Raw genomic sequence first — 13,015 nt, 5'->3', positions numbered from 1 at the left:
TGGTAAGGAGAGGGGCATCACCCCACTAATTCTCAGGGGCTCAAATAGGCATGTGGTGAGTACCAGGCCCAGATGACCAGACACATTCTTGTCCTTTGAGAGTCCAGAATCTGGGCCCAGCCAATGCCTTCTGTTTATCTGGTCCCCAATCTCCTCTCTCTGTCTCCCTACTGATCCCTCCAATCCTCTTTTCCCTACGTATTCCTCTCCAGACATCCCAGTGGTTAGAGATCCTACAGCGGCTTTGCCTGCACGACCGACTGTCAGTCCAGCACCGGGGCCTGGTCATTGCTTACAACCTTCTGGCAGCTGATGCTGAACTGGCCAAGAAGCTGGTGGATAGTGAGATGTTGGAGATTCTGACTATAGTGGGCAAAATGGAGCCGGACGAGAAGAAGGAGGTGGTGATTCAGACAGCGCGGGAATGCCTCATCAAGTGCATGGATTATGGCTTCATCAAACCAGTGTCCTAGAGAGGGCCCGCTGAGGCCTGGGGCTGGTCCTGTACTATGCAGAGGCCTGAGCTGGCTACTCCTGAATCAGTGTGGCTAGGGATCAATATAAGGGAAAGGCCTGAGTTCCAACTCTTATCCTTCGCCCTGGGAAAGTTTGGATGTTTCATTGGCTCTCTTGCTCCCTGCCTCTTTCCCATCTTTTATATTCCAGAAATTCCTAGAATAATTTTCACTTGTGATGGGAAAACAAGTTGGATGATTTTTCCTGAACTCCAGGATAATAGTTTTGTATTTTTGAAAATGGATTGCATAGTAAGCTTGGAGCCAACTGGTGTGTGAGTGTAGGATAATGCTGTTGTATTTGCATGCTGCTCTGTGCTGGTTTCCACACCCTCTCTCCAAACCATTTGAATAAGGCTGCTGCTCAGAGCTGTGTGTGTCAGCTGCAGTGCCCTGGTCCAGACCCCATGCCCATTCCCACCACTTACAAATGGAATATTCATTGCAAAACGCTGGACCTAATGGAATATCTAGTGTCTGATTCCATTTATATAGTTTCAAAGACAGACAAAAAAAAGTAGCCAATGGCACTAATAGGTTCCTGGTTGTCTGTGAGCAGGAGGGAGTGGGTAGTGATGGGAAGAGGCACAAAGACAGCTCCTAATTTTTGGTCTGTGTTCACTTTCATCAAGCCTAAGATCTGTGCATGTTTCATTTTTTAAAAAACTTTTAAGAAACGTAATGTGAGGATTACATAAAATAATGAATCTACTATCCCTGGTACTCAGTGTATGAACAGTTAATATTACCCAATTCCCTTCATTTGAACCCTTTGACATTCCCTGTTTCATTAAAATTAGAACGAAACGAAACCCACTGCCATCCAGTCCCACGGACTCATAGTGACTCCTCCTTGGGTTTCCAAGGCAGTATCACTACGGAAGTAGATTGCCCAACCTGCCTTCCAGGGAGTGGCTGGTGGGTTTGAACCTCAGGTCTTCTGGTTAGCAGTCAAATGCCTTAGGCACTATGCTACCAGAGCTCACTCTGTTTCATAGGGTAGGCTTAAAATATGCTATCAGAATGGGTGCACGTATTCAGGGATCTGTGCTTCACCAAGTCAGGGGAGGGTGGGGGATAAGGAGCTGGCGAGTAAGCCAGTTCAGACTTGCCAACTCCCCCAAGAAATAGTCATCTCTGCCTCGTGTCCAGGAGACATGAGGGTCCTGGTCAAGAGAGCTGGCAATGATAAAATGGAGAAGCAGGGGCACAGGCACCCAACTTTCCACATCTTGAGCTCCTGGAAAATATTTATGCGCTCTGTTTTCTGTGAACCCCAACGCCAGCGCTCGACATTATCCGTAGCCAAATCCTAGCTCCCTGGCGGGGTTAAAGTGCCTTAGACACAGTAATAAAAGAAGAGCGTGGGATAGACGCGGGGGGCAGGAGAGGGAGAGATTGACTAGACGTCCTGCCTCCTCCTGCCCCGCTCACACTCAGCCACAGCCTGGGACGGGAGTGGGCGGATCTGGGTGTTTCTGCCCGCCAATGCCTAGGGGCGGGGAAGGCGGGAAAGCGCTTTGGTGCCCTCTGCGGGTACAGCGGAGAACTCCCAGACTCTAAAAGGCGTAACCACCCGCGATAGCACGGCAGTGGTCTGTCCGGAGTTGGATCCCTGCTCCCACAGTTGCGGCGGTTGCCCGGTGTCGTCACCCAGCCTGGCACGAGGCGCGGCCTCTGGTGCTTGCGCGGCGCCGGCCTCCGCGCCGTGGGTTGGTGCGCGCTGGCGCCTCGAGGGAGACGCCCGCCGCATTTGGGTGGAGTAGAAAGGGTCTCTCCCTCTCTCAGCTCAGTTCCTCCGAGTTTGGCATCTCCCCACCCTCCTGGGTCTAGTCTTCTCCCAATCTCAGTAGCAAGGAGGAGGACCAACTGCGGTGGGCCCGGGCGTCGTTGCTGCTTCTTAAGCTCCAATCTCTGCAGTGAGTTCCCCGGAAAGACCAGCCCCGCGGGCCAGAAAGCAGAGGTGAGGGATAGAGGCCAGAATTCGCTGTTCGCGCTCGGGGAAGCCTTGAAGGAGGACACAGAAAGAAGGAAGTGGGATTTTGGAGTGATCAAGGAAGGCCGAGGCAGCCTGGAGGGAGTGGCAAAGTGCCGCTTTGGACAGACAGGTCCAGGGAATTCCCAGTCAGGTGCTGATCTGCAGAATTGTTGGGAGTCCCCGTCCTCAGGGTTCTGAGGCCATGCATAGGTGAGTGCCAGGAGCCGCAGGTACACACGCTGCGCTGCAGATGTTCCGAGAACTTACCAAGTACTCTCCGGTAAGATTTGATAATCATTAATTAGAGAGAGCTCTGGTAGCATAGTGGCTAAAGCACTTGACTGCTAACCAGAAGGCTGGTGGTTCAAACCCACCAGCCACTCCTCGGAAGGAAGGTTGGGCAATCCTACTTCCGTAGTGATACTGCCTCGGAAACCCAAGGAGGGGTCGCTATGAGTCGGGGCCGACTCGACGGCACATAACAACAACAACAATTAGAGAGAGAATACAGTATAATCCCAAGTGCCTCGAGGAAGGACACATCGACCACCTCCTTCTCCTATGTGTTCCAGGTCTGTGAGCTTTTTCTCTCAGTCCTGAAATCCAAATCCCAAAGTAACTAAATGCCAATTCCTTCACTTTATAAATATGTAAGACTTAATGGGCAACAGCCGTATTATAAGCCATGGTTCTGGAATCAAGGCAAAGTGGGTGAGTTTTGGGTCTTGGTTACAAATAAACTCCTGAGATTATTTACAAAGGGTTGTATCCCCAGGGACTGACTACCTGTGACCAACGTCTTGAAAGCCTTTGTAGAATACCACTGTTGGACAGAGTGGGCGGTACTCAGGTTAGCCTACAGAGTTCCATAAGGGAGGTCAATCGAACTCCTGTAGTTACCACTCCCTAAGGTGAAAGGAGATTTCCTCTCCTATCTGTTCTTGGTGGTTGTGGGAGCTGGAGAGGAATCCTCAGACAGGAGGTGTTGAAAGTTGCACTAGTGATGGGGAAAGTGCTAGAACTCTGTTCAGTATAAATTAGACTGCTCACATGGATTTGTAAGGTTTTTTTTAAGGTAGTTTTAATACACACCCCAGGACATCCACCTGCATAAAGAGCCAAAGAGTAGTTCCTGTGACATTCTGCCTTTCTCTATGCAGTCCTTAGAATTCCACCACCAAGCTTGAGGACTTCACCTGCACAGAATTTTAAGTGTTAGATTTTCGTGTAAGACTCTTGCTGTAGCATGATTAGTTGTGATCTGTGAGTCATAACCGTCAGTGGCTACCAATTAGACCGAGGTTGTAACGCCATTTTTACTTTATATACAATAAAGAATCTTTGTAAATAAAATCTTAACATTAAAAACAAAACTCGGTAGACTGGAAAAGAATGGAGGAGCAACTGCTGCTTGGCTGAGTTTGTGCTACCACTAGGTGGCAGTAATTAACAGTATCAACTGGGAACAAAGCAAAAAATAAAAACCTACTACCATCCAGTACGCTCTGGTAGCATAGTGGCTAAGGCACTTGACTGCTAACCAGAAGGCTGGCGGTTCAAACCCACCAGCCACTCCTCGGAAGGAAGGTTGGGCAATCTACTTCCGTAGTGATACTGCCTCGGAAACCCAAGGAGGGCTCGCTATGAGTCCGGGCCGACTCGACGGCACATAACAACAACAACAACCATCCAGTCCATCAACTCATGGCATGCCCATTGGGTTTCCAAGGCTGTAAATCTTTAGGGAAGTAGATTGCCTCATCTTCCTCCCACGGAGCAGCTGGTGGGTTTGAACAGCAGATTGAATGTGGCACCTCCCCATCCTCCCAGCTCTAGTCTTTGGTTAGAAGCCAAATGCCTTACCCAGTATGCCACCAGAGCTCCCCCACCGTGCCAAGGATAAATTTATAAAACACAGATTCCATCCAAGACCCAGTTTCTATGATGCGGCGGGAAAGGTCTGCAGTAGGATGTATACACATCTCTCACCACTTTCCAGAAAATTATACTTTAATAAAATTTTTTTTTTAATTGTGATTTGGGTGAAAGTTTACAGAGCAAATTCACTTTCCATACAGCGGTTCACACACAGATTGTCTGATGACACTGACAGTTTACCCCAATGCAACACCTCCCCTCCCACTTCCTCCGGATAGTTACCTCTTCCCTGTGTCCATCCCTCCAAACACTTCTGCCCCCTGAACTGTCTCCCTGTGCATTAACAGCCTTTAGTAAAACTTTTTAAGATATTATCTATTTACTTCCAGAAGATCTAGCTCAGTTACACTCCCTGCCCACCCTGCAGCTTCCACATGCTGTCCATATGGCTGTATCACTATTTTGGGTTGGAAGGATGTTCAGTGTTTACTTTGTTATAACTTCCTCTAGTCCCAGTGTGCTAGATGATATACTATGATGCATTTCATTTCTTGTGCAATTTCCTGCTTTACGCAAGAGTAATAATCATTTTATTTTCTCTTTGTTTAGTTTTCTGTGGATCTAACACTAATTTATCTTCAAATTCTGTTTCCTACAAAGAAATCTTTCTTTTTCCCCCTTCGGTTAGCACATCAAGTATGCCATCAGTCTCATGTTCCCAGGTGGGATTTCGCCGGAGCCCTCTTGCCCATGTATCCTGAGGGGGCTCTCAGTAGGCCCTCCCTTCACTCCTCCTGGGCTCTCCTTTCACACATATTCCAGGAGGTTCTTTGCTTCTCTCCAGGGCTGAATCGTTGTTTCCAGGATACAGCTTGTAGGAGTACAGTGGGGAGACGTGGCAGGGCAGTGCTGGGGCACAAAAGTCTCCCTGATCGCAGTACAGTTGCATATGGCACAGGGTTTTAGAACAGAGTAAGGGGGTGGTGTAGCTTTCTACTTTTCAGAGGCCAGAGATTGGCAGTGGCTTCATTGTTGGTCATTCACAGATGTTTCTCAACCCTGCTGGGTGACTGCAAAGATGGCAGATCTGCATGTTCTTCACCCAGCCCTGCTTCGCTTGCCAATGCTTGCTATCAGACAGGTAAAGAAACTCCCAAAAGTCCTACCTTAGTCTCCAGTGCTGCTATAAGACAAACACCACAAGTGGATGGCTTTAACAAAGAAATTTATTCCTTTACAGTTTAGGAGGCTAGAAGTCCAAGTTCAGAGCCCCAGCTCTAGGAGAAGACTTTCTGTGTGTCTCTTGTTCTTCGAAGCATCCCAGTGCAAAAACCTTGGGTCCAAAGCAAAGGACCCTATCTGCTCCCGGTTCTTCTTTCTCGGTGGTAGTAAGTCCCCATCTCCCGTTCCCCCATCCCCTTCTCTCTCTTTTTCTCTAGTAAATAAAAAGGAATTGCAGGTCACACCCCAGGGAAGCTCCCCTGGTATCAGATCTGGGCTGTGATGGGACTAAGGGTGTTGCAATGCCTCCTTAATCTTAATTCTTTTACACCTGACCAGTTTATCACATCAGATCACATTATGAGGTATCATTACAGATCTGCCACATTACATCAGTAAATGACTGCTTAACCACTGAGAATCATGGCCCATCCAAGTTGACCCAAATTTTGGGGGGACAAAATGCAATCCCTGACAGCACCTCTCTGCCCTTCAGTCTAGTTGTTCTGAACAAGTAGTCCTTGATTTTTCTGAGTTAGTAAGTCGCCCACCATGGAGAACTGATAGCTTCCTCTCACAGTGTCCTCGGTAGCTCTTGGCAGCCCTTAGCCCTTCTTTACAAATACTAAGGTCTGAGGTTCTAGGACTTCCATTTCTCATTCTTACTTGTGGGTAATTTACCAGAAAGGAAGCTGAGATATCTTTGCTGTGATATTTTAACTTAGAGGAAAAGGAAAAAAATAATTACTTAATTACTGATCTGGAAAAAAAAAAGTAGAAAAATAGATCAGAGGAAATATGTCACAATGCTAAAAGCCTTTGGGTGATAAGTCCGTTTTTTTTTTTTCCCCCTGGGAAAAAAAAAAAATTCACCTTTGACAGTATTGTTTACTAATCATATGTCCTCCTAGCCCTACTTTCCAACTCTTCTCACACACACCCACATGCACCTTTTTGAGTTGGAGTGCACCAAAGCTTAAAAAATTTAAATACTTACACAAAATGTGGAGTCCCTGGTTAACATGCAGGGCTGCTAAAGGACAAGTTGCTAGTTCTGGTCCATACCCAGGCATCGCAGAAGAAAGGCCTGGAGGTCTACTGTAGAAAAAAAAAAAAAACACTGAAAACCCTACAACCCTATGCAGCACAGTCCTGCTTACAATGGGATCACCACGAGTGAGAGTTGTCACAACTGATTTTGTCTCAGCAGTTTATCTTGAGAATGGGCTGAACACACTGCCAGACCCCAGGGGTCATTTCTCCTTGGTTGTCCATCCTCTTCCTAGAGCGTCTGCGAATCTTTGCCTACCGGTCCTTACCCTATAAAAGAAATGCCTTTCTCTTTTTGATTCTGAGAGCTTACAGCTTTCTGAGATAGGAGCGGTAGTCTTTCTGAATAAGCCTCTCTAAGACCAGATTTGTTTTTATCTGACAATAGAGAAACGTCTGTTCCCCAGAATTGTAAAAGCGCTGAGAAGGGGCGTAGAGTGCCCGGGGAGCACGTGGAGGCCAGGCCGGCCTGAATGCACCAGGGGTCCCCAAGACGCTACTTGCACCCCTGGGACGCGGGTTCGAGCCAGCCCGCCACGCAGCCCCCTCATCCCCTTCGACCCTCTGCGTCGCAGCCTCGGTTTTTCAGTTCCCTGGCACCAGTCGCCGGGGGCGTCCGGGAGTCCGGCGCCCAGAAGACGTTCGGTAATCGAAATAGGATGAACGACCTAAAAACAAGGTCAGCAGGATGAAAGTCTGAACAGGGTCTTTTGCCTGACACCAAAACGCCCTCGCCCGAGCCTGCCGGGCTTCGCCCAAGTGGCAGCACCCAGCGTCCAGCCGGTCTCGGAGGGAGCCCCGCATTAGCAGCAGTGAGCACCCGGTTACAAATGACAGCACTTGCAGAAGAGAAGCAGCGGAGCCAATCTCAAGTCATTGAAGATGAAAGAGGTGGGAAGTTCCTGAAAGTCGAGGCTTCATTTTCTGCTTCCGGCTCCGCCGAACGCCCCCAAGTTCGGGATCGAGGGGCTGGAGGCATGGAGACCAGAGACGTGCAGGGCGCACCTGGGAACGAGCCAGAGCGGGGTGGGAAGGACGGGGACCTGGCGTCGCACCTGGTTCTCCGTCCCGGAAGGAGAACGCCTGGCTGGGGGGATTTTTTGTTGTTAGTTGGACTTCTGACCCCATGTCTGCAGAGCAGAACTGCTCCAGAAGGTTTTCAAGGCTGGGATCTTTCGGAAGCAGATCGCCAGACATTTCTTCCGAGGCACTTCTGGATGGGTTCAAGCCACTAATCTTTCTCGACTGTAAGCGAAGCACTTAACCGCTTCCGCTAGGTCTCTGGGTGGGGGTGATAAGAACTGCAAAACTCAGAAGCAATAAAGCAAACCGCCCCCCGAAAAGGAACCATCCGTAGGTGTGACCACGGCGCTACCCTTGCAGACCGACTTTCTGTTGGTGTCGGCGATTCTGTTGTGCCCCTGGGCTGTGAGGTTGTTTCCTGCGCGAAGCCCCGCCCCCTGAGGTGGGGTCGAGCTCCGCCGCGGTAATGATTGGACCCTCAGAGTCAGGTCTGGCGCTGGATTTGCGAGGCCAGGACACCGGCGTCTGCGCTGGGACAGAGCCGAGCTGCTGCGGAGAAGCGCGGGTGGGCAAGGGGCCCCGCGCCTCGCGCTGGTGCTGCACCGCCTGAGCTGCCGCCCCTTCCCAGGTCCCTGCTGCGGAGGGGGCGGTGCGGAGACCCCTGCCCCGCATCCTTGCCCGGCCGCGGCCCGAGGAGGTCCTTCCCGCCCCGAGACTGGGTTTGTTGCCTCTCCGTAGTAACTTCCGAGCCGACTTTGCGGGCCGTCGAGGACTGTGGGACAGGAAGGCTTGGAATGCAGGGTGCCTGGGGAAAAGCGGGAGCACAGCCTAAATCTTGCTAAACCAACCTGGAGAGATTCTCCGCGATCCGGACCTTGAATAACTTTGGAAGGAAAGACTAGCTCGTGTTCCGAGGTCCCTAAGGATGAAGCCGGTGAGGTTGTGGTCTGGGTACTAATAGTGTCAGTGTCCAGCTTACTGCAAAACACTATGTATGGAGGAGAGGACCCCTGGTGGTGCTGTGGTTAAAACATTCAGCTGTTAACCAAAAGATCAGCGGTTCGAACCCACCAGCCGCTCTGTGGGAGAAAGATGAGGAGATCTGCTTACCTAAAGATTTACAGCTTTGGAAACCCCATAGGGCAGTTCTACCTTGTCCTATGGGAGCTCTGGGCACTTGACTGCTAACCAGAAGGCTGGCGGTTCAAATCCACCAGTCACTCTTTGGAAGGAAGGTTGGGCAATCTACTTCCGCAGTGATACCACCTTGGAAATCCAAGGAGGGGTCGCTATGAGTCAGGTCCAACTCGTCTGCAATGAGTGAGTGACCTTGTCCTATAGCGTCGCTATGAGTCAGAATCCACTCGATGGCAGTGGGGATTCTATGCCGGGAGGATTTCCTGTGAGCCTCTAACTGGGAACGTGTCTTTAGACTGTAGCAGTATTGCACAGGGTGCCAGGCACCTAGGTTATGTGTCCCCCATAAAGAGGCTTTCCTAGAGCTCCCGTGGGGGGGGGGGTTCTGCCTGCAGAGGCGAGGTGGTTTCATTCCTCTTTCGCACATGACTGTCCTAAAAGAAGGAAATCCCTCAGGACAACTGCTAAAGGGAGGGGAGTGTTTGATGGTGGGACTTCCCCTCCTCATCCCCTAATGATGGTGGGTGCAGGGTTTCAGAGCCCGGCTTCCAGGAGGAAATGGGGGCGGTGGCTGTTGTTTGCCTGGCCTCACCCCACCGGGCCTCAAAAGAGAAACCCATTCCTTATGTGTCTGTCAGGGACCAGGGGAAAGAATGACAGCCCCTCTCGCCACAGGTGACAGCATTCTGTGTCAACAGCGTTTATTGAAATAAACCCTTAAAACTCTTTAGTTGAAATAAGAAAATAAGCAGTCCCAAGTTTTATTATCCCGTGCAAGAGGAAGAGGAGGAAAATGTAATGACATTCTCCTGGCCTGATAATGGAAATCCGTAAGTGCTTATCCCTATCAGAAAACAGAAATCAATTTCTGCATCATTATCATGGCAACGGGAGACATTAAGTAAATCAGCAAACAAATTAGTTGCAACAGAGTCAGTCCTGCCTCACACAAGCCCATGTGTGTCAGAGTAGAACTGTGCTCCCCAGGCTTTTCAGTGGTTGAGTTTTCACAAGTAAATCGCTGGCCTTTCTTCCAAGGACCCTCTGTGGACTCAGCACCAGTATTTCGGTTAACACTGTTTGCATCATTCAGTAAACAACCATTCATAACTACAGTGGCTCTCAAGGACACTTTCTCATGGACACTTTCACAGGCAAGACCAACAGTTTCTGAAGGTCAAGATTCTTTGCTAGCAGAAAAAAAACTGTACAAGGGAAATTTTATGAAGCAGAATACTTCCTACTTTGGTGCATCTATAAAGGAAGAGAACATTTTCTCACTGTTTCACTGAGCTAATTGTCATTGGCATGAGTATTCGATTTCCATTAAGAGGAGATGTGGCAGGCTAAAAAGTGCAAATTTACAATATGCAAGGAAAGGAGGGGAGGTTTATTATCAAATGAATATTGGGGGCATGCATCTGGCGTATGAAGAATTTGGGACTCTGTAACTCTAATGTATCAAAAGTTTAGATTTTGTTGGAAAAAGACAGTGATAGCCAGGACATACATCTCCCACTGATTTTTGAGCTAGTTATAATAAAATATTTTTTAATTTATTTACTTATTTTTAATAATTATTCATGTATGTAGTTTCTAACAGCTTTATTGAGGCATTGTTGAGACAATACACTGTACATATTTAAGGAGCTTTGGTGGTGCACTGCCTACAGCATTTGACTGCTAACCAGAGCTGGTGGCTCAAACCCATCCTCTGCTCTATGGAAAGAAGGTGGGGCAATCTGCTTCTGTAAAAATTTACTGCCTTGGAAACCCAATGGGAGTCACTATGAGTCGGCATCAATGACAGTGGGTTTTTATTATTATTATTATTTAAAGTGTACAATTTGGTAAGTCTTGACATATGTGAAACCATTACTGCAATCAAGATCGTGAATATATACATCACCCCCCAAATTTTTCTTATGTCCCTTTTTCACCCCTCCTTCCCATCCCTCCCCAACACCCCCAGTCCCAGGCAGCCACTAATTGGCTTTCTGTCATTATAAACTAGTTTGCATTTTCTAGAATTTTATATAAATGGAATCATACGGTATATACTCTCTTTTTGGCGGGGGGATCTGGCTTCTTTCACTCAATATAATTATTTTGAGATTCATCCATGTTGCTGCGAGTATCAATAGTTTCTTCTTTCTTATTGCTGAGGCATATATTATCTACACCATCTCCCTTTTGGTTATTGCTTTGTAGCAAAGATGCATGAAGTCACTGGATACTGATGCTGATCTACTCATAACAAGCCCTCTTGATATGATTCCATGCTTATCAAGCAGTATTAATCCATTGTACATATGATTAAAATTTGTCTCTTCTTTTTCCTATTGATAGACAGTTGTTTTTATTTTCCAATTTATGGCTATTACAAATAAAGGTGCTATGAATACTCATGTAGAAGTGTTTTTATGAACCCATGCTTTAATTGCTCTTGGGTAATACTTAGGAGTGGAATCATGTGCTATGTGTATGTTTACCTTTTAAAGAAATTGCCAAACTCTTTTCCCAAATGGTTGTATTATTTTACATTCTCATTAGAAGGTTCCAGTTCTTCGTATTCTCACCAATACTTGGTATGGTCAGTCTTTTAATGAGAGTCATCTTAATAGGTGTGTAGTGGTATCTCAGTTTTTATTTGGCATTTTCCTAATGACTAATGATGTCAAACATCATTTCATGTACTTATTTGCTCTCCATAAATCTTCTTTGGTAAAGTGTCTGTTAAAATCTTTTGCCCATTTTTTAAATTAGGTTGTTTTCTTTTTATTTATTATTATTTTCAGAGTTCTTTATATAGTCTAAGAGTTCTGGTGGCATATTGCCAAAGGCTCTTGACTGCTAACCGGAAGGTTGGCAGTTCAAACCACCAGCCACTCCTCGGAAGGAAGGTTGGGCAATCTACTTCCACAGTGATACTGCCTTGGAAACCCAAGGAGGAATCACTATGAGCCAGAGACTACTCGACGGCACATAACAACAACAACAATTATATAGTCTAGACAAGTTCTTTATCAGACACATAGTTTGCAAATATTTTTTCCAGTCTGGAGCTTATATTTTCATTCTCTTGACGATGTCTTTCAAACAGAAGTTCTTAAAGTCCTAAGTATCAAGTCTGTCTTTTATGTGTTGTGTGTTTAATGTCATCTCTTAACACATTTGTGCCTAATTCAAAGTCAAAAAAATTTTCTCCTATCTTTCCCTCTAGAAATTTTGTAGCTGAGAGACTGAACATCCACACGGACAATGGCCATGTCATTTATAAAACTAGAACTGCATGACCTTTGTAGCAACCAGCCCAGGAAGCCAAACCACAACCTCTACAGCAACACGAACACGAACAATAACTGCTAGCTTCTTTAATTTCTGCCCCCACTTCCAACTCAGGATCAGCCGTTGTTGTTGTTGTTTGCTGTCGAGTCAGACCCGACTCACAACGACCCCTCCTTGGGTTTCCGAGGCGATATCACTACGGAAGTAGATTACTCAACCTTCCTTTCAAGGAGTGGCTGGTGGGTTTGAACTGCCAGCCTTCTGGTTAGCAGTCAAGTGCCTGAGATACTACGCTACCAGAGCTCCTACGATCAGCCAAAGAAAGCCAAAAATGTTCCCCAAACCAATCACATAGGATGACTTGCTTCCAGTTAGCCTGCCTTCAGCTTCCTCATGCCAACAACCTCCAATCAGAGCATACCTGAAATCATACCTTTTTTTTACTATAAAACTTCCCCATTTTCTGCCTGCCTTTGAATCTCTGCCAACTGCAAGTTGAGTCCCTTCCTATATATATAACAAGCTCTGAATAAATAGTTCCATTTGTTTTCACTTAATTCATTAATTTCTACCTGGCTTTAGGTTTTACATTTAGGTCTGATAACATTTTTATTAAGTTTTGTATATGGTGTGAGGTATGGATTGGAGTTCACTTCTTTTGCATATGGTTATCAAATTGTTCCAGCCCCAATTGTTGAAAGTATACTTTTTTCACTTTGCACCTTTGTTGACAGTCAGTTGTTCATACATGCGTGTGTCTATTTCTGGACTCTTTGTTCCTTATTGATCTATTTATGTCTGTCTTCATGCCAATAATACCAGAGTCTCTCGATGGTAGAAACAGTTAAGTGCTTGGCCACTAAACAAAAGTTTGATGGTTCAAATTCCTACACACACACACCCAGAGGCACCTTGGAAGAAATGC

General features: G+C 47.0%; 1 protein-coding gene across 1 annotated transcript in view; it reads left to right on the top strand.

The window, feature by feature from the left end:
• UNC45B (unc-45 myosin chaperone B) overlaps positions 1–473 on the top strand; it is a 35,235-nt gene extending 34,762 nt beyond the window's left edge. The window contains exon 19 of the mRNA XM_007937307.1: positions 213–473. Within this exon, the coding sequence (XP_007935498.1) occupies positions 213–473 (261 nt within the window). The remainder of the gene's footprint in view (positions 1–212) is intronic.
• Positions 474–13,015: the final 12,542 nt, after the last annotated feature.

This window comes from Orycteropus afer, unplaced genomic scaffold (assembly GCF_000298275.1).
Source record: "Orycteropus afer afer isolate SDZICR_OR568_19922 unplaced genomic scaffold, OryAfe1.0 scaffold00042, whole genome shotgun sequence".
NCBI lineage: Eukaryota > Metazoa > Chordata > Mammalia > Tubulidentata > Orycteropodidae > Orycteropus > Orycteropus afer.
The sequence above is the reverse complement of the archived record's forward strand: the minus strand, read 5'-3'. Positions and strand labels throughout refer to the sequence as shown.